We start from the raw sequence: 21579 nt of genomic DNA on the forward strand, positions 1-21579 counted from the left end.
ATTAAGCCGATCACCTCCATGCATTGAGCTACTGACGGGTGTTGAATGGAATGAAGGACACGGCATGCATCTTGAAGCTTTGTTAACCTGTCCTCTGTCAGGTAAATCTTCATTTCTACAGAATCTATAAGAGTCCCCAAGAATGGAACTCTTGTGAGAGGAAAAAGAGAACTCTTCTTTTCGTTCACTTTCCATCCATGCGACCTTAGAAATGCCAGAACTAACTCTGTATGAGACTTGGCAGTTTGAAAGCTTGAAGCTTGTATTAGAATGTCGTCTAGGTACGGAGCTACCGAAATCCCTCGCGGTCTTAGTACCGCCAGGAGGGCACCTAAAATCTTTGTGAAGATTCTTGGGGCCGTAGCCAATCCGAATGGAAGAGCTACAAACTGGTAGTGCCTGTCTAGGAAGGCAAACCGTAGATACCGGTGATGATCTTTGTGGATCGGTATGTGAAGGTAAGCATCTTTTAAATCCACTGTGGTCATGTACTGACCCTTTTGGATCATGGGCAAGATTGTCCGAATAGTTTCCATTTTGAACGATGGAACTCTTAGGAATTTGTTTAGAATCTTTAAATCTAAGATTGGTCTGAAAGTTCCCTCTTTTTTGGGAACCACAAACAGGTTTGAGTAGAACCCTTGTCCTTGTTCCGACCGCGGAACCGGATGGATCACTCCCATTAATAACAGATCTTGTACACAGCGTAGAAACGCTTCTTTCTTTATCTGGTTTGTTGACAATCTTGACAGATGAAATCTCCCTCTTGGGGGAGATAATTTGAAGTCTAGAAGGTATCCCTGAGATATGATCTCTAGCGCCCAGGGATCCTGAACATCTCTTGCCCAGGCCTGGGCGAAGAGAGAAAGTCTGCCCCCCACTAGATCCGGTCCCGGATCGGGGGCTCTCGGTTCATGCTGTCTTTGGGGCAGCAGCAGGTTTCCTGGCCTGTTTGCCCTTGTTCCAGGACTGGTTGGGCTTCCAGCCTTGCCTGTAACGAGCAACAGCTCCTTCCTGTTTTGGTGCAGTGGAGGTTGATGCTGCTCCTGTTTTGAAATTCCGAAAGGGACGAAAGTTAGACTGTCTAGCCTTAGCTTTGGCTTTGTCTTGAGGTAGGGCGTGGCCCTTACCTCCTGTAATGTCAGCGATAATTTCTTTCAAACCGGGCCCAAATAAGGACTGCCCCTTGAAAGGTATATTAAGTAATTTGGACTTAGAAGTAACATCAGCTGACCAGGATTTTAGCCACAGTGCCCTACGTGCCTGTATGGCGAATCCTGAGTTCTTAGCCGTAAGTTTGGTTAAATGTACTACGGCCTCCGAAATGAATGAATTAGCTAGTTTAAGGACTCTAAGCCTGTCCATAATGTCGTCTAGCGTAGATGAACTAAGGTTCTCTTCCAGAGACTCAATCCAAAATGCTGCCGCAGCCGTAATCGGCGCGATACATGCAAGGGGTTGCAAAATAAAACCTTGTTGAACAAACATTTTCTTAAGGTAACCCTCTAATTTTTTATCCATTGGATCTGAAAAGGCACAGCTATCCTCCACCGGGATAGTGGTACGCTTAGCTAGAGTAGAAACTGCTCCCTCCACCTTAGGGACCGTTTGCCATAAGTCCCGAGTGGTGGCGTCTATTGGAAACATCTTTCTAAATATTGGAGGGGGTGAGAACGGCACACCGGGTCTATCCCACTCCTTAGTAACAATTTCAGTTAATCTCTTAGGTATAGGAAAAACGTCAGTACTCGCCGGTACCGCAAAGTATTTATCCAACCTACATAGTTTCTCTGGTATTGCAACGGTGTTACAATCATTGAGAGCTGCTAAGACCTCCCCTAGTAATACACGGAGGTTCTCCAATTTAAATTTAAAATTTGAAATATCTGAATCCAATCTGTTTGGATCAGAACCGTCACCCACAGAATGAAGCTCTCCGTCCTCATGCTCTGCAAGCTGTGACGCAGTATCAGACATGGCCCTAGTATTGTCAGCGCACTCTGTTCTCACCCCAGAGTGATCACGCTTGCCTCTTAGTTCTGGTAATTTAGACAAAACTTCAGTCATAACAGTAGCCATATCTTGTAATGTTATCTGTAATGGCCGCCCAGATGTACTAGGCGCCATAATATCACGCACCTCCCGGGCGGGAGATGCAGGTACTGCCGCGTGAGGCGAGTTAGTCGGCATAACTCTCCCCTCGCAGATTGGTGAAATTTGTTCACATTGTACAGATTGACTTTTATTTAAAGTAGCATCAATACAGTTAGTACATAAATTTCTATTGGGCTCCACCTTGGCATTGGAACAAATGACACAGATATCTTCCTCTGAGTCAGACATGTTTAACACACTAGCAATAACTTGCAACCTGGTTATAATCTTTTTTAGCAAAAACGTACTGTGCCTCAAAGAGGTACTTAAACGATTAAATGACAGTTGAGATAATGAACTGAGAAACAGTTATAGCATCAACTTTAAAACAACACAACTTTTAGCAAAGGTTTTGTTCCCATTAGTAAGATAACATAACTAAATTTGACATAAAAATTATTGAGTAACGTCTTTATCCACAGTCAATATAAAAAATTCTCACAGCTCTGCTGAGAGAATGTACCTCCCTTCAAGAAGTTTGAAGACCCCTGAGATCTGTCAGAGATGAACCGGATCATGCAGGAAAAATAATAATAGTTGACTGGAAATTGTTGATGCGTAGCAAAGAGCGCCAAAAACGGCCCCTCCCTCTCACACACAGCAGTGAAGAGAAACGAAACTGTCACAATTCAAAACAAACTACTGCCAAGTGGAAAATAAAGCCCAAACATTTATTTACTCAGTACCTCAGCAATGTAAACGATTCTACATTCCAGCAAAAACGTTTAACATGATATAATACTTATTAAAAAGATTAGTGACCTTTAACAGAGTAGTTCCGGTGAAGTACCATTCCCAGAATACTGAAGTGTATACATACATGTCATTATAACGGTATAGCAGGATTTTCTCATCAATTCCATTCAGAAAATAAAAACTGCTACATACCTCAATGCAGATTCATCTGCCCCTGTCCCCTGATCTGAAGCCTTTTACCTCCCTCAGATGGTCGAGAACAGTAATATGATTTTAACTACTCCGGTTAAAATCATAGTAAAAACTCTGGTAGATTCTTCCTCAAAGTCTGCCAGAGAAGTAATAACACGCTCCGGTGCTATTATAAAATAACAAACTTTTGATTGAAGTCATAAAAACTAAGTATAATCACCATAGTCCTCTCACACATCCTATCTAGTCGTTGGGTGCAAGAGAATGACTGGGACTGACGTAGAGGGGAGGAGCTATATGCAGCTCTGCTGGGTGAATCCTCTTGCATTTCCTGTTGGGGAGGAGTTATATCCCAGAAGTAATGATGACCCGTGGACTGATCACACATAACAGAAGAAACACACATTAATCAGGTTGCTAGATTGTATATAGACCTAAAATAGAACAATTATGCACATATCCTAATATTAGTTATAACATGTCTAAAGCAGTGTGTCAAAACATAACATAATGGAAAAAGTAAAATAAACCGCTGAGAAAAGTCTCTCTCAGAAGCTAGGAGGAAACACAGTTAGATCCTGCACTCGGTCCAGGAAAATGCAAAGTGAAAATACAGTCCTTTATGCAAAAGGTAAAGTAAACGAATTAGTTCTTACTGTGATCTGTTCCCAAAAGTAAGATTTTAAATCACTTGCCAGGATAGAGCATACAGCTGTGAAACAAACTAGCTCTGTGTCCCAGGAGATTTTCAAAGAAGCAGACCGCTCTCTCTGTGGCGTCTGATGTCACTGGGGGGGGAAAAGTGGTATAGCTTTGCAAGCTCTTCCAATCGGACTTGTAGGTAAAGTGCACTTTCTGTGTGTAGTAGTGATCAGCTGTACCGGCATCCGCCGCACCGAGAAAGAACCAGGCTTTCCCTAGGCTGATAGATCAAAAGCATCGGAGCGTACGTCAGGATATACGCAAACTTGCTCAGGTGGATACGATATGTATGTTCCTCTCGCTCTTATCTTACGTGCATTTACTTAGACTCCACAGGTGCCTGTTTTCCAAGTCCTGTATTCGCTTCACAGGGCAACAGATGAAACACCAAACAGTCCTTATAGTAGCACAGACCATATATGGTGTTTACCTTATTTTGTGTTGGTTTGAGTCAAATGCAGAGTATTTCACGAAATGTGACAAGGGAATATAATTAATACATTTATTTTTGGTATGAAATAAATTCTCTGTGTGCCTTCATTTCCCTTACTTTATCAGACCATTAATATATGGTCTGATACTATATCTCCCTGTATAAATTTAATTTTGAAATACTTAGACCAGCACATCTGGCACCATCAACCATGCCAGTTTAAAGTCACTTCAATTGCCTTTCCTCCCCATTCTGATGCTTGGTTTGAACTTCAGCAATTCGTCTTCATCACGTCTAAATGCCTTAATGCATTGAGTTGCTGCCATGTGATTGGCTGACTAGCAATTTGTATTACCAAGTAATTGAACAAGTGTACCTAATAAAGTGACCGGTGAGTTTATATATATATATATACAGTATATATATATATATACATATACATATACACACATACATATAAAGATATAAATATTCAATGCATATCTTAAAATTAGTGATATGCTTTTATGCAAATGTGTGGATGTTTTAGGAGCCCAAAAAGTTTTTCAAGGGCTAAGAAATTAGCATATGAGCCTACCTAGGTTTAGCTTTCAACTAAGAATACCAAGAGAACAAAGCAAAATTGATGATAAAAGTACATTGGAAAGTTGTTTAAAATTACATGCCCTATCTGAATCATGAAAGTTTATTTTTGACTAGACTGTCCATTTAAAGCTATTTAAATATAAATAGAAACTAATAAAACTGTATCAATTGTGTGCTTCATTCTAATGCTCATTGGCTGAAAGTCACTTCCCTGTTAATGCTTATTGGCTGATAGACAATTCCTACTAATTTGCATTGGCTGATCAGTATTTGTTGGTGAGGCTCATTGGCTGAAAATCACTTCCTACCAGTGTTCCCTCTAGGGCAGACTTTGCAAGTGGCCAAGGAGTGAAACAGTTAATAAGGTAACCATACCTTGCTGTCTGCATTCTGTAGTGTTTGCTAACTGCAGGGTGTGGATCACTAATGAACTGTTTCACTGCTGAGCTATTTACAAAATCTGGCCTTAGAGAGAACACTGCGTCCTACTAATGGTTATTGGCGTATAGACACTTCCTTCTATTGCTCATCAGATAATAAGAACTTTGTGGTAATGGTCAATGAGCATTAGTAGGAAATTAAGATTTTTGCACTAGTCAGGTTGAGCTGGTATTACAAGCTGAACATAAACTGTTTTCACTCTAGCGGTAACCCGACTAGCGCAAAAATCTTAATTCTAGCGGAATATCACTATATCGGAATTATCAATATAATTAGAATATCACGTGCATCCCACTCTTGCGCAAACACCATAACATATTCTCACTAGAGCTAACCTGACATGAAAATATGAATATTTCATATTCCAATGTTCTTTACATAACGGAATATGTTCTATTTATTCATAAATAAATGTTTATACATATTTCTGATGTTTTCTTTAACAAACATATATTTATACCTATATATATATATCAATATATATATATATATATATATATATATATATATGATTATACATAGGTAATCTGTTTATAAATACATAGAACATATTTCTCTATGTACAGAACATTGGAAGGTGAACTATTTACAGTAAATACATAGTTAAACTTAAAACTTTATTAAATATGAATATTGCATAAATATGTTTTTACATGTTTTAATTTACTGTCAGGGTTTCACCCTGATTTGTTTTTTAATTTGCTGCTTTTTAGCCTAGCTGCCATTTTGACTCACCTGTCTCTCTCTTCGCCTGCTGCAGTGTGTAAAGCTGCTCACTACACCCAGGCTCCCTCTTATGGCCAAACTGAGAGACAGGTTGCAGTCCCAGAATTATGATGTCACCACTTACTATTTAATGTGCCTCAGTTCAGTCTGCCTTTGCCCTTGCGTTGTCTTTGACTTCTCTGTGAGTTCCTGTGTTCCTGATTCTATGTATGACCTGGCTTATTTGTCATCCCTTCTGTTTCCTGATCCCTGACATTACGCAAGGGACATGAATCCTGATGGTGCTAATAATCCACCTTTACCCACCATTATTTTCAGGGTGTATGAACTGGATAACCGCATGTATCTAATTGCACTAGCCCTGCAAACCCTTCTGACTTGCACTGCAAATGTAGATCAGAGTGCCCCACAAGCTATGGCCGCTCCTGTTACTGTTACCGCTGCTGCAACTAGTCTTACCAGGAGCATGTCTGGTTCTGCACCTCTTCCTCAGCGATATGGAGGCAATCCTAACCAATGCAGAGTTTTTTTTTAATCAGGTGGGCATTTACTTTGAGATGTTACCTTAGGCGTTTCCCTCTGACAGAGCTAAGGTGAAATTTCTCCTCTCATTACTCTCTGACATGGCTCTTGCTTGGGCTAATCCCTTTTGGGAGATCGGATCAGGATGATTTAAATCCCCCACCAAAAAGGTGGTGGACAAGGAGCAGCGGTCTTATGACCGCTGCTTCTTAACGAGACTGAAACGATATAGCTCTGAAGCAGCTTCGGCTGCTTAATAAATGGAGCCCTACATCTGTGATTAACCAATGCATTACAAAAGATCTGGATACAAAAACAGAATTTATGCTTACCTGATAAATTACTTTCTCCAACGGTGTGTCCGGTCCACGGCGTCATCCTTACTTGTGGGATATTCTCTTCCCCAACAGGAAATGGCAAAGAGTCCCAGCAAAGCTGGTCACATGATCCCTCCTAGGCTCCGCCCACCCCAGTCATTCGACCGACGGACAAGAGGAAATATATATAGGAGAAACCATATGATACCGTGGTGACTGTAGTTAGAGAAAATAATTCATCAGACCTGATTAAAAAACCAGGGCGGGCCGTGGACCGGACACACCGTTGGAGAAAGTAATTTATCAGGTAAGCATAAATTCTGTTTTCTCCAACATTGGTGTGTCCGGTCCACGGCGTCATCCTTACTTGTGGGAACCAATACCAAAGCTTTAGGACACGGATGAAGGGAGGGAGCAAATCAGGTCACCTAAATGGAAGGCACCATGGCTTGCAAAACCTTTCTCCCAAAAATAGCCTCCGAAGAAGCAAAAGTATCAAATTTGTAAAATTTGGCAAAAGTGTGCAGTGAAGACCAAGTCGCTGCCTTACATATCTGGTCAACAGAAGCCTCGTTCTTGAAGGCCCATGTGGAAGCCACAGCCCTAGTGGAGTGAGCTGTGATTCTTTCAGGAGGCTGCCGTCCGGCAGTCTCATAAGCCAATCGGATAATGCTTTTAAGCCAAAAGGAAAGAGAGGTAGAAGTCGCTTTTTGACCTCTCCTTTTACCAGAATAAACAACAAACAAGGAAGATGTTTGTCTGAAATCTTTAGTAGCCTCTAAATAGAATTTTAGAGCACGGACTACGTCCAAATTGTGTAACAAACGTTCCTTCTTTGAAACTGGATTCGGACACAAAGAAGGTAGAACTATCTCCTGGTTAATATTTTTGTTGGAAAAAACTTTCGGAAGAAAACCAGGCTTAGTACGCAAAACCACCTTATCTGCATGGAACACCAGATAGGGCGGAGAACACTGCAGAGCAGATAACTCTGAAACTCTTCTAGCAGAAGAAATTGCAACCAAAAACAAAACTTTCCAAGATAATAACAATATCTACGGAATGTAAGGGTTCAAACGGAACCCCTTGAAGAACTGAAAGAACTAGATTTAGACTCCAGGGAGGAGTCAAAGGTCTGTAAACAGGCTTGATCCTAACCAGAGCCTGAACAAATGCTTGAACATCTGGCACAGCTGCCAGTCTTTTGTGAAGTAAAACAGATAAAGCAGAGATCTGTCCCTTCAGAGAACTTGTAGATAATCCTTTCTCCAAACCTTCTTGTAGAAAGGATAGAATCTTAGGAATTTTTATCTTGTTCCATGGGAATCCTTTAGATTCACACCAACAGATATATTTTTTCCATATTTTATGGTAAATTTTTCTAGTTACAGGCTTTCTAGCCTGAATCAGAGTATCTATTACAGAATCTGAAAACCCACGCTTTGCGTTCAATCTCCAAGCCGTCAGTTGGAGGGAAACCAGATTCGGATGTTCGAATGGACCCTGAACAAGAAGGTCCTGTCTCAAAGGTAGCTTCCATGGTGGAGCCGATGACATATTCACCAGGTCTGCATACCAATTCCTGCGTGGCCACGCAGGAGCTATCAAGATCACCGAGGCCCTCTCCTGATTGATCCTGGCTACCAGCCTGGGGATGAGAGGAAACGGTGGGAATACATAAGCTAGGTTGAAGGTCCAAGGTGCTACTAGTGCATCTACTAGGGTCGCCTTGGGATCCCTGGATCTGGACCCGTAGCAAGGAACCTTGAAGTTCTGACGAGACGCCATCAGATCCATGTCTGGAATGCCCCATAATTGAGTTATTTGGGCAAAGATTTCCGGATGGAGTTCCCACTCCCCCGGATGGAATGTCTGACGACTCAGAAAATCCGCTTCCCAATTTTCCACTCCTGGGATGTGGATCGCAGACAAGTGGCAGGAGTGATCCTCCGCCCATTGAATTATCTTGGTCACTTCTTTCATCGCCAGGGAACTCCTTGTTCCCCCCTGATGATTGATATATGCAACGGTCGTCATGTTGTCTGACTGAAACCTTATGAATTTGGCCTTTGCTAGTTGAGGCCAAGCTCTGAGAGCATTGAATATCGCTCTCAGTTCCAGAATGTTTATCGGGAGAAGAGACTCTTCCCGAGACCATAGACCCTGAGCTTTCAGGGATTCCCAGACTGCGCCCCAGACCACTAGGCTGGCATCGGTCGTGACAATGACCCACTCTGGTCTGCGGAAGCTCATTCCCTGTGACAGATTGTCCAGGGTCAGCCACCAACGGAGTGAATCTCTGGTCTTTTGATCTACTTGAATCGTCGGAGACAAGTCTGTATAATCCCCATTCCACTGTCTGAGCATGCACAGTTGTAATGGTCTTAGATGAATTCGTGCAAAAGGAACTATGTCCATTGTTGCAACCATCAATCCTATTACTTCCATGCACTGCGCTATGGAAGGACGAGGAACAGAATGAAGTACTTGACAAGAGCTTAGAAGTTTTGATTTTCTGACCTCTGTCAGAAAAATCCTCATTTCTAAGGAATCTATTATTGTTCCCAAGAAGGGAACTCTTGTTGACGGGGACAGAGAACTTTTTTCTTTGTTCACCTTCCATCCGTGAGATCTGAGAAAGGCTAGGACGATGTCCGTATGAGCCTTTGCTTTTGACAGGGACGACGCTTGAATCAGGATGTCGTCCAAGTAAGGTACTACTGCAATGCCCCTTGGTCTTAGAACCGCTAGAAGAGACCCTAGTACCTTTGTGAAAATCCTTGGAGCAGTGGCTAATCCGAATGGAAGTGCCACAAACTGGTAATGCTTGTCCAGAAAAGCGAACCTTAGGAACTGATGATGTTCCTTGTGGATAGGAATACGTAGGTACGCATCCTTTAAATCCACGGTAGTCATAAATTGATTTTCCTGGATAGTAGGTAGGATCGTTCGAATAGTTTCCATTTTGGTACCCTGAGAAATTTGTTTAGGATCTTTAGATCCAAAATTGGTCTGAATGTTCCCTCTTTTTTGGGAACTATGAACAGATTGGAATAAAAACCCATTCCTTGTTCTCTTATTGGAACTGGATGTATCACTCCCATCTTTAACAGGTCTTCTACACAATGTAAGAATGCCTGTCTCTTTATTTGGTTTGAAGATAATTGAGACCTGTGGAACCTTCCCCTTGGGGGTAGTTCCTTGAATTCCAGGAGATAACCTTGAGAAACTATTTCTAGCGCCCAAGGATCCTGAACATCTCTTGCCCAAGCCTGAGCAAAGAGAGAAAGTCTGCCCCCCACTAGATCCGGTCCCGGATCGGGGGCTATCCCTTCATGCTGTTTTGGTAGCAGTGATAGGCTTCTTGGCCTGCTTACCCTTGTTCCAGCCTTGCATTGGTTTCCAGGCTGGTTTGGGTTGTGAAGTATTACCCTCTTGCTTAGAGGAAACAGAATTAGAGACTGGTCCGTTTCTGCGAAAGGGACGAAAATTAGGCTTATTTTTAGCCTTAAAAGACCTATCCTGTGGGAGGGCGTGGCCCTTTCCCCCAGTGATGTCTGAAATAATCTCTTTCAAATCAGGTCCAAATAATGTTTTACCTTTGAAAGGAATGTTAAGCAATTTTGTCTTGGAAGACACATCCGCTGACCAAGACTTTAGCCAAAGCGCTCTGCGCGCCACGATAGCAAACCCTGAATTTTTCGTCGCTAATCTAGCTAATTGCAAAGCGGCATCTAAAACAAAAGAGTTAGCCAATTTAAGTGCTTGAACTCTGTCCATAACCTCCTCATACGAAGATTCTTTACTGAGCGATTTTTCTAGTTCCTCGAACCAGAAACACGCTGCCGTAGTGACAGGAACAATGCATGAAATTGGTTGTAGAAGGTAACCTTGCTGTACAAAAATCTTTTTAAGCAAACCCTCTAATTTCTTATCCATAGGATCTTTGAAAGCACAACTATCTTCGATAGGAATAGTAGTGCGTTTGTTTAGAGTAGAAACCGCCCCCTCGACCTTGGGGACTGTCTGCCATAAGTCCTTTCTGGGGTCGACTATAGGAAATAATTTCTTAAATATAGGGGGGGGAATAAAAGGTATGCCGGGCCTTTCCCACTCTTTATTTACTATGTCCGTCACCCGCTTGGGTATAGGAAAAGCGTCGGGGGGCACAGGAACCTCTAGGAACTTGTCCATCTTACATAATTTCTCTGGAATGACCAAATTGTCACAATCATCCAGAGTAGATAACACCTCCTTAAGCAGTGCGCGGAGATGTTCTAATTTAAATTTAAATGTCACAACATCAGGTTCAGCTTGATGAGAAATTTTTCCTGAATCTGAAATTTCTCCATCAGACAAAACCTCCCTCATGGCCCCTTGAGATTGGTGTGAGGGTATGTCAGAACACTTATCATCAGCGTCCTCTTGCTCTTCAGTGTTTAAAACAGAGCAATCGCGCTTTCTCTGATAAGTAGGCATTTTGGATAAAAGATTTGCTATGGAGTTATCCATTACAGCCGTTAATTGTTGCATGGTAATAAGTATTGGCGCACTAGATGTACTAGGGGCCTCCTGTGTGGGCATAACTGGTGTAGACACAGTAGGGGATGATGTAGTATCATGTTTACTCCCTTCATTTGAGGAATCATCTCGGGCAATATCATTATCTGTGGCATTACTGTCCTTACTTTGTTTGGACACTATGGCACAATTATCACATAAATTTAAATGGGGAGACACATTGGCTTTCATACATATAGAACAAAGCTTATCTGATAGTACAGACATGTTAAACAGGCTTAAACTTGTCAACAAAGCACAAAAATGTTACTGTCACTTTAAATTTCAAACTGAAAACACTTTATTACTGAATATGTGAAAAAGTATGAAGGAATTGTTCAAAATTCACCAAATTCACAGTGTCTTAAAGCATTAAAAGTATTGCACACCAAATTTCAGAGCTTTAACCCTTAAATTAACGGAACCGGAGCCGTTTTTACATTTAACCCCTATACAGTCCCAGCTATATGCTTTGCTGAGACCCAACCAAGCCCAGAGGGGAATACGATACCACAAGACGCCTTCTATAAGCTTTTTCAGTGATTCTTAGCTCCTGACATATGCATCTGCATGCCTTGCTCTCCAAAAACAACTGCGCATTAATGGCGCGAAAATGAGGCTCTGTCTATAACTAGAAAGGCCCCCATCTGAAAAAGGTGTCCAACACAGTGCCTGCCGTTTTTCTAAACGTTCCCCAAGATTATAATACCAATAATTAGTTAGAATCTGCATAATATGCATAGTAAAGCAATCGTTTTAGCCCAGAAAAATGTCTACCAGTTTTTAAGCCCTTTTTGAAGCCCTTTATTCTTTTATGTTTAACTAAGAAAATGGCTTACTGGTCCCCATGAGGGGAACTGACAGCCTTCCAGCATTACATGGTCTTGTTAGAAATATGGCTAGTCATACCTTAAGCAGAAAAGTCTGCTAACTGTTTCCCCCAACTGAAGTTACTTCATCTCAACAGTCCTGTGTGGAAACAGCAATCGATTTTAGTTACTGTCTGCTAAAATCATCTTCCTCTTACAAACAGAAATCTTCATCCTTTTCTGTTTCAGAGTAAATAGTACATACCAGCACTATTTTAAAATAACAAACACTTGATAGCAGAATAAAACTACATTTAAACACCAAAAAACTCTTAACCATCTCCGTGGAGATGTTGCCTGTGCAACGGCAAAGAGAATGACTGGGGTGGGCGGAGCCTAGGAGGGATCATGTGACCAGCTTTGCTGGGACTCTTTGCCATTTCCTGTTGGGGAAGAGAATATACCACAAGTAAGGATGACGCCGTGGACCGGACACACCAATGTTGGAGAAATTAATATTATAAAAGTGTTTAAAACTAACTTTGCTAGCACAATTTGCAATGCAGTACAGAGAATAAAACTTGAAAAGCCACTTTAGTATTTTTTTTATCTTGTCTTCATTTCTACGGTCAATTAGGGGCAGATAAAGCAATATGTGTAGCATGTTGAGGGGTTATGGTTTTGGATCCTGTGGGATACACTCTAGCCTCTCTAGGTGCAGTGTAAGAACCACAATATTTAGACATAAATTACAAGAAACTAAAACGCAATAATGAACGCAAGTTATAATATATTTTTTCCCATGCGTTATTTAACATTTTATTTGGAATTCAATTTAAGGTTAATGCCCCTTTACAGACAACAAATAAGTGGTACAGTTTCAGGAGCAGCCATTTTTCTACGTGAATTTTTCAACTTTTCCAAAACATTTATATTAACAAATTAGGCAGAAGATCTCCCAAATAAAGACTCTGTAAACAATACCTGATATCCTAACTCTGGCAGTGCGTTAGTGTCCCAGGTTGTGGGGTAGACTCCAGTTTTTAGAGGTGAGCTGACCTGGGTTGTCTTTGTGCTGGAAAACACATAGAATAGAATCTATCAACTAACTCTGCATGATAGTGCCAAAAAAATAACCCCTTTATTTGCCGGTATTCTTTATTTAAAAAAACATAAATTATGCTTACCAGATAATTTCCTTTACTTCTGTATGAGGAGAGTCCACAGCTTCACTCCTTACTTGTGGGAAATACAGAACCTGGCCACCAAGAGGAGGCAAAGACACCCCAGCCAAAGGCTTAAATACCTCCCCCACTTCCCTAATATCGAATTCATTCTGCCAAGGGAACAAGGAACAGTAGGAGAAATATCAGGGTATAAAAGGTGCCAGAAGAATAAACAAAAATTTTGATCCGCCCAAAACGGGCGGGGGCCGTGGACTCTCCTTATACAGAAGGAAATTATCTGGTAAGCAAAATTTATGTTTTCCTTCTTAATATGAGGAGAGTCCAAGGCTGCATTCCTTACTTGTGGGAAACATTGTAAAGTCTGTAATATGTGAAGCTTGACTGGTGTTAAGGATCTCAACTGCTGACCTGTGGAGTTGGTGAGAATGTATCACTTAACAATTGAACTAATATTCAGTTTAGTCCTTTACTGTTTCAGTGAAGTTATTAGGTTTAAGGGAAGTATCGCTGCAAACAAAAAGGAAACTATTTTGTTGCAGCCTTATTGTAACAGGCAATGTATTAACTTAACTAGTCGTAATTTTATTTTTTAGGTGACCAGTGAGAGAAGAAAGTACCATTCACTTAGGTGAAGCTTCCTGCTTGCCTTTACAGTCCTAGCCAAGTAAGTGGAGATTTACCTACGAGCCCTTGCACTGGAAGTATCTGTATATGCTCAGGGTTTGCTCTGATGAGAAGTGAGCAATTGCAACAACTGAGCTGCGGTCAAAAGTCAGAGTACGAGAGAGCTGGTGTTCCGCTATCCGACTCAACACAGAGGAGTGAAACGCTCTAAACTTGTAGGCATAGGGTGTAGGAGAGACGAAGCTCCGTTAACTCTGACGTTTCAGGTGGGTGTGAGACGGTGTGAGCCAGTAGGCGTCTGTATGAGACGGTGAGAGCCAGTAGGCGTCTGAGTTTGCCCAAGGGGGCATGACCTACCTCCGGTTCTGGAGCCGGTTGAACCAGCTAGTTGGAAATAACCTGAGTCTCTAAACGGCAGCAGTTAAGTAATTCGGAGGATGGTGGTTAATGCAGTTGTTAGGAGGGAGATAGCCGGCTGATCTCTACCCCACAATGATGAGAGGGCTTCGGTAGAAGGTTGCTTGAACAGATGATCAGCCCACAATGTGTAGCAAGTTGTTTTAACCAGTTGATCCCACTGAAATCTAGTTGAATGAAATACTGTGTCAAGGTTGATCCAAAATACAAGTTGTAATCCAAAATTAGACAGCGTGTCTCAGAGACTAGAATTAGAATGGCTGAGTTTCAGCTAGAAAGCACAATAACTAAGCACCTGTTTAAGGTGTTGAGAAAACTTAAATAGAGGTTGAGACTGGAATGGTCATATGACTGCAGGTGAAAAAGGAAAAGATGGAACGGAATCCTTACAAACATATACCCAAGCTCTAGATGCCACTGAATGAAAACGGGAGGATAAAAAGAGAGGCGGACCCTATTCTAAATGCACCATAACCTGCAAAATCTTTCTCCCAAAAGCTGCTTCAGCCAAAGCAAACACAACACAATTGTAAAATTTTGAAAAAGTATGTAAGGAGGACCAGGTAGCCACCCTACAAATCTGCTCCATAGAGGCCTCGTTCTTACAGGCCCACGAGGAAGCCACAGCACTAGTTGAATGAGCTTTAATCCTCTGAGAAGGCTTATGTCCCGCTGTCTCATATGCTAAGCGAATAAGACTCTTCAACCAAAAAGATAAGGAAGTGGAAGAGACCTTCTGCCCTCTACTCTTCCCCGAATAGACAACAAACAAAGAAGTCTGTCTAAATTCCTTCGTAGGTTGGAGATAGAACTTCAAAGTCCGAACCACATTCCAAATTATGAAGTAACCGTACCTTCGAAGAGGAAGGAATAGGACACAAGGAAGGAACCACAATCTCCTGATTGATGTTGCGATCAGAAACTACCTTATGGAGAAAACCTAACCCAGCACGAAGAACAGCCTTATCGGCATGAAAAACTAGGCAAGGAGGCTCACATTGCAGGGCAGCCATCTCAGAAACTCTGTGCGCTGAAACAATAGCCAGTAGAAAAAGAACCTTCCAAGACAGTATTTAATGTCAACCACATGCATAGGCTCAAATTGATCCCTCTGCATAACTTTAAGAACTAGATTTAAATTCCAAAGAGGAGCAGTAGATCTAAACAAAGGCCTGTGTTTAGATCTACCGGAATGTAGATCGCTGACAGTGAGCAGCTGTGGGCCTCCGCCTATTCTAGAATCCGAGATACTTCCCTCATTGCTAGGGAGCGTTCCCCTCTGATGGTTGATGTAAGCCACCGAGGTTATGTTGTCCGATTGGAATCTGATAAACTGGTACGAACCCAGAAGAGGCCAAGCCTTCAGAGCATTGAAGATCGCTCAAAGATCTAAAATATTGATCAAGAGGAGAGATTCCTCTCAAGTCTACAGGTCCTGTGTCTTCCTGGCACCCCAAAAAGCTCCACATCCTGATAGACTTCCATCCATAGTCACAATCTTCCAGGATGGTCTCAAAAAGGATGTCCCTTGGGACAGGTGATCTGGACAGAGCCACCAAGAGAGCGATTCTCTTGACTGGTTGCCCAGAGAAATCTGTTGCTACAGATCCGAGTGGTCGCCGTTCCACTGACTCAGCATGCACAGCTGAAGAGGTCTGAGATGGAATCTGGCGAATGGAATGATGTCTATGTTGGACACCATGAGCCCAATTACCTCCATACACTGGGCCACAGAGGGCCTTAAGGAGGTCTGTAGGGCAAGACAATTGGAAGTTATTTTGTAACGTCTCTAGTCTGTAAAAAATATCCTGATGGATATGGAGTCTATTATCACATTCAAGAATTCTACCCTGGTACTGGAAACAAGAGAATTCTTTTCTAAGTTTATCTTCCATCCATGAGATCGAAGAAGAAGATCCTTTGAATGGTCCTCTGCAAGCCGACAGGATGGTGCCTGAACAAGGAAGTCATCTAAGTATGGCGCTACTGCTATACCTCTGGATCTCGCCACTGCAAGTAGAGCCCCCATAACCTTCGTAAAGACTCTTGGGGCAGTAGATAGACCAAATGGAAGTGCGACAAACTGGAAGTGCTGGTCTAGGAACGCAAATCTTAGAAACTTGAAGTGTTCCTTGTGGATGGGAACGTGAAGGTAAGCATCTTTCAAGTCTATTGTAGTCATTAACTGTCCTTCCTGCACTAGGGGCAGAATGGACCTTATCGTCTCCATCTTGAACAATGGGACCATCAGGAACTTGTTTAAGCATTTCAGGTCCAGAATCGGGCAAAATGTCCCCTCCTTCTTTAGGACCACAAAAAGGTTTGAGACCTCTCTCTGCTAGGGGTACCAGTACAATTACTCCCAGGGAGTAGTGATCCCTCACGCACTCTAGAAAGGCCTCTCGCTTTTCTGGCCTTAAAGACAGGTTTTACAAGAGGAATCTGCCTCTGGGTGGATGAGTTTTGAAACCTATCCTGTATCCCTGAGTGAAGCCTCCAAAAATGATGATAGTCTGCTCCCTATACGATCCAGAGATTGATCGGGGGCCCCCCTTCATGCAGACTTTGACTTGGCGGGCTTCTTGTTCTGCTTAGATTTATTCCAAGGCTGAGTCGGTTTCCAAGTTCCCTTGGACTGTTCAGGCTTCGCAGAGGTCTGCTGGCATTGGGATTTATCCGAACGAAAGTTAGGACCTTGTCCTTTAGGTTTGTTCTTCTTATCCTGCGGTAAAAAGGCACCTTTGCCTCCTGTAACCGTGGATATGATTGATTCCAGGCCTGGACCAAAAAGAATCTTCCCCTTAAATGGAAGAGAAAGAAGTCTAGACTTTGAAGTCATGTCCGCAGACCAAGACTTCAACCAGAGTGCCCTACGGCTAGCACAGAAAAACCTGATGTCTTGGCATTCAGGCGAATAATCTGCATATTTGCATCACAAATAATAGAATTAGCTACCCAAGGCCTTAATTCTTTCCTGGATCACATCAAGGGGACCTCTCTATAAATTCAGATAAAGAATGGCACCAATAGGAAGCGGCTCCAGTTACCGCAGCAACCGCCGCTGCCGGTTGAAACAAATATCCTGCGTGCTGAAACATCTTTCTCAACAGAGTTTCTAACTTTTAATCCTTGGGCTCCTTAAATGACAAACTATTCTCCAGCGGTATAGTAGTGCGTTTAGCAAGTGTGGAGATAACGTCATCCACCTTAGGGATGGAACCCCACAACTCCAATTCAGAGTTCGGGACTGTGAATAAATTCTTAAAGGAAGACGAAGGGGAAAAAGAAGAACGGAACGGCTAACATAGTAAGTCACTACAAAGATTCAGGGAGCCGTTCCAGTTTATAAGGTAGGCACACAAAGAGGCATATAAGCCTGTATGTGTGACGCTGGTAACACAACTGTTAGCTTGAACTATAACACTATTGTCTCTAAACAAGCAAACTCAACACTGGAGTGATACTGGAGTGATATAATACCAATAAATTGGGGATATGTTTATCCAAACAACTGAGTGTGTTACAAGATCAACAAAGGATTGGCACTATAATAGGACAAACATTGTATACAGAACACTACAGTTAAAACTACACCCAGGACCTACCAAAGGTGTTTGTTTTTTCACATTTAAATTGTATTATCGAATACCACTGTGGACAAAAGTATATGCAGTGATCTTTTTATTACAAAGGTTTTTATTACAAAGGTGTTTTAAACGCAAGTGATGTATTTTTTATTTGTGTATGTGTTTAGGATATGACTGGTCATTTATGATTTATAAAATTCTTGTGAATATTAAACTTTCATATTTTTGCAATTTAGAAAGTTGCATTTTCTGTTTTAAACTGTTTTAAATAAAATTTTGGTATATATTACTGATAATTATACATATATAGGTTCTACCCTTTAGCTGTGAAGCGCACATATACATCTATCAATTTATTTAAAAGGAAAAACCAAGTCTCTCCCATTCGTTCTTAATAATATTCGCCATCTTTACGGGAACCGGGGAGGTCTGTGACACCACCCTTTCCTTGTAGACCTTATCTAGTTTTGGAATACAAGGCTCCTCAGGTAATTTTGGTTCTGGAACTTCTAAAGTAGCCAAAACTTCCTTTAACAGGAAGCGTAAGTGTTCGATCCAAAATCTAAAGTCTGGTTCCTCCACAGCCGGAGGCCTAAAGGCAGCAGATTCTGTCCCAGAAAGAGCATCCTCTGAAGTAACAGAGGCGTCCTCATCAGCGGATAATCTTGAATCAGATAAATCCAACAAGTTATTAGATGACCCTGGGAAGGATAGCAATATTTGACCTTAGCAGGGAGGGGTAAAGCACTGAAGGCCACAGACACTGCCGTTTGTAGCTGTTCAGTAAAGTCTGGTGGTAAAAGGGCCCCTCCAGAAGGAGCATTAGCAGTGCAATGGGAAGCTGCATGTGTAATAGGAGATTATTGCAGGGAACACACCTCACGTGACGGAGACTCCTCAGAGGTGGATGGCTCAGTGGTACTAAACATCTTGGTTTTCTTAGATATAATTAGTTTATCAAGGCATGTGGAACATAATTGAGCAGGCGTATATACCGTAGCCTCCTCACAATATAGACAGGTATTAGACTTAGGCAAAGAGGGAGTACCCTCTAATGTATCAGAGTCCTCCATAGCTTGCGTTTGTCAGATGGACTATAGAAAAACATAAATGGCACCTTTATACCCCCAATGGCTGGGGCACTCACCACCTCCTATGACCCAGGCCCCACAGAGAAACCGCTTTGTCTCCTGTAAACTGCACGGTCAGGAAAGAGGAAATCAGTGTGACCCAGACCTGGTCACGTGGTGCGCCATGCAGGACTACCCCTGCTACAGGGAAAAGCGCACCAAACCTAACAGGTTGCTCAGCTATCTAAAACTAAAGTAAAACCTGAATGTTCCAACATCTGCCTGAGCCTCATCTCACACATGTCGCAGCATAAAAAACATAATAAAGTAAATTATGCGATAAATCCCCCCTGTTCAATAATCCCCTTTCGGAGATATTAACCTTTGATTCCATACAGATAATTGGAGTCACACTGTGATCCTATCTTTTTGCGTTATCATATGAGTATAAAAATGAAACAATCTTACCGGAATCTCTGCCGTGGAACAGACACACAGCCTCTCAAGTTTGACAGTCTTGTAGCATCGCTCCTGACATGGACTTGAGTAAAAAAGCAGGCAGTGAAACTCGTAAACACTGATTGCTTAGGAGTTGTTAATACGAGTCTGGATGGGTTCGCAGAAAGACTCTGCCTGCATCTCCAGACCCTAACATATGTCAATGCTCTCACTGAGAGGCTGACAAGACTACTTATAACTCCAGTCCCCATTCCGAAGGGTACTACCCTCTATAAGGAACTACTTCGTATCTTCTGACACCTCCTGTGACGAAAGGCAAAGAATGACTGGGATATGAGGGAATTGGGGGAGGTATTTAAGCCTTTGGCTGGGGTGTCTTTGCCTCCTCCTAGTGGCCAGGTTCTGTATTTCCCAAAAGTAAGGAATGAAGCCGTGGACTCTCCTCATATTAAGAAGGAAAGATTTTGAAGAAAATAAAATGTATGCTTACCTGATAAATTTCGTTCTTTCCTGGAAATGGTGAGTCCAGGGCATCCTCAATTACTCTTGTGAATATCACTCCTGGCCAGCAGGAGGAGGCAAAGAGCACCACAGTCAAACTCTTAAGTATCACTCCCCTTCCCACAAACCCCAGTCATTCGACCAAAGGTAAATGGAGAAAAAAAAGAGTAACACAAGGTGCAAAGGTGCCTGAAATTTAGTAAAAAATAACTGGCTTAATATAAAGGGCAGGGCCTTGGACTCACCATATCTGGAAAGAAAGAAATTTATCAGGTAAGCATAAATTTTTTTTTCTTTCCTAAGATATAGTGAGTCCACGGCATCCTCAATTACTGTTGGGAACCAATACCCAAACTAGAGGACAGGGATGACTAGGGAGGGACAAGACAGGTATACCTAAACAGAAGGCACCACCGTTTGAAGAACCTTTCTCCCAAAAGAAGCCTCACTCGAGGCAAAAGTATCAAATTTGGAAAAAGTATGTAAGGAAGACAAAGCGGAAACCTTGCAAATTTGTTCCACAGAAGCTTTTTTGAAAGCCCAAGAAGAGGTGACAGCCCTCGTGGAACGAGCCGTAATTCTCTCAGGAGCTTGCTGTCCAGCAGTCTCATAAGCCAAACGAATAATACTTCTTAACCAGAGAGAAAGAAAAGTAGCAGTAGCTTCCTGACCTTTACGTCTCCCAGAAAAACAAACAGAGCAGAAGACTGACGAAAATCCTTAGTCGGCCTGCAGATAAAATTTAAGAGCATGCACAAAATCCAAGTTGTGCAACAAGCGTTCCTTATGAGAAGAAGGATTAGGACATAGAGAAGTAACAACCATTTTCTGATTAATATTTCTATTTGAAACCACTTTAGGAAGAAAAACAAACTTAGTACGCAGAACCGACTTTTTGGCATGAAAGATAAGGCGAATCACACTGCAATGCAGATAGTTCTGAGACTCTCCGAGCAGATGAGATAGCAATAAGAAACAAAACCTTCCAAGATAACAACTTAATATCTATGGCATGCATCGGCTCAAACGGAGCCCGCTGCAAAACTTTAAGAACAAGGTTAAGGCTCCAAGGAGGAGCAACGGACTTAAACACAGACCTGATTCTGACCAAGGCGTGACAAAAGGATTGCACATCTGGCACGTCCGCCAGACGCTTATGTAACAAAACAGATAACGCAGAGCTCTCACCCTTCAGTGTACTAACTGCCTTTCTGCAGACCTTCCTGGAGAAAAGACAAAAGTGTAGGAATCTTGACCTTACTCCAAGAGTAGCCCTTGGATTCCCACCAATACAGATATTTACGCCATATCTCATGGTAAATCTTTCTAGTAACAGACTTGCGAGCCTGAATCATGGTCTCAATGACCGACTCAGAAAAACCACGCTTAGACAAAACTAAGCGTTCAATCTCCAAGCAGTCAGCTTCAGAGAAATGAGATTTGGATGAAGGAAGGGACCCTGAAGTAGAAGGTCCTTCCTCCAAGGCAGTCTCCAAAGTGGGAGAGATGACATCTCCACTAGGTCTGCATGCCAGATCCTGCGTGGCTACGCTGGGGCTATTAGAATCACCAACGCTCTCTCCTGTTTGATATGAGC

General features: G+C 42.2%; 1 protein-coding gene across 4 annotated transcripts in view; it reads right to left on the minus strand.

Moving 5' to 3' along the window:
* The window catches only part of LOC128664167 (uncharacterized), a 335114-nt gene that overhangs the window by 66546 nt on the left and 246989 nt on the right, over positions 1-21579 (minus strand). For all 4 annotated transcript variants that reach the window (XM_053718925.1, XM_053718924.1, XM_053718927.1 and 1 more), the window contains exon 11: positions 13122-13212. In XM_053718925.1, coding sequence (XP_053574900.1) covers positions 13122-13212 — 91 coding nt within the window. The remainder of the gene's footprint in view (positions 1-13121; positions 13213-21579) is intronic.

This window comes from Bombina bombina, chromosome 6, assembly GCF_027579735.1.
Source record: "Bombina bombina isolate aBomBom1 chromosome 6, aBomBom1.pri, whole genome shotgun sequence".
In the NCBI taxonomy this organism is placed as follows: domain Eukaryota; kingdom Metazoa; phylum Chordata; class Amphibia; order Anura; family Bombinatoridae; genus Bombina; species Bombina bombina.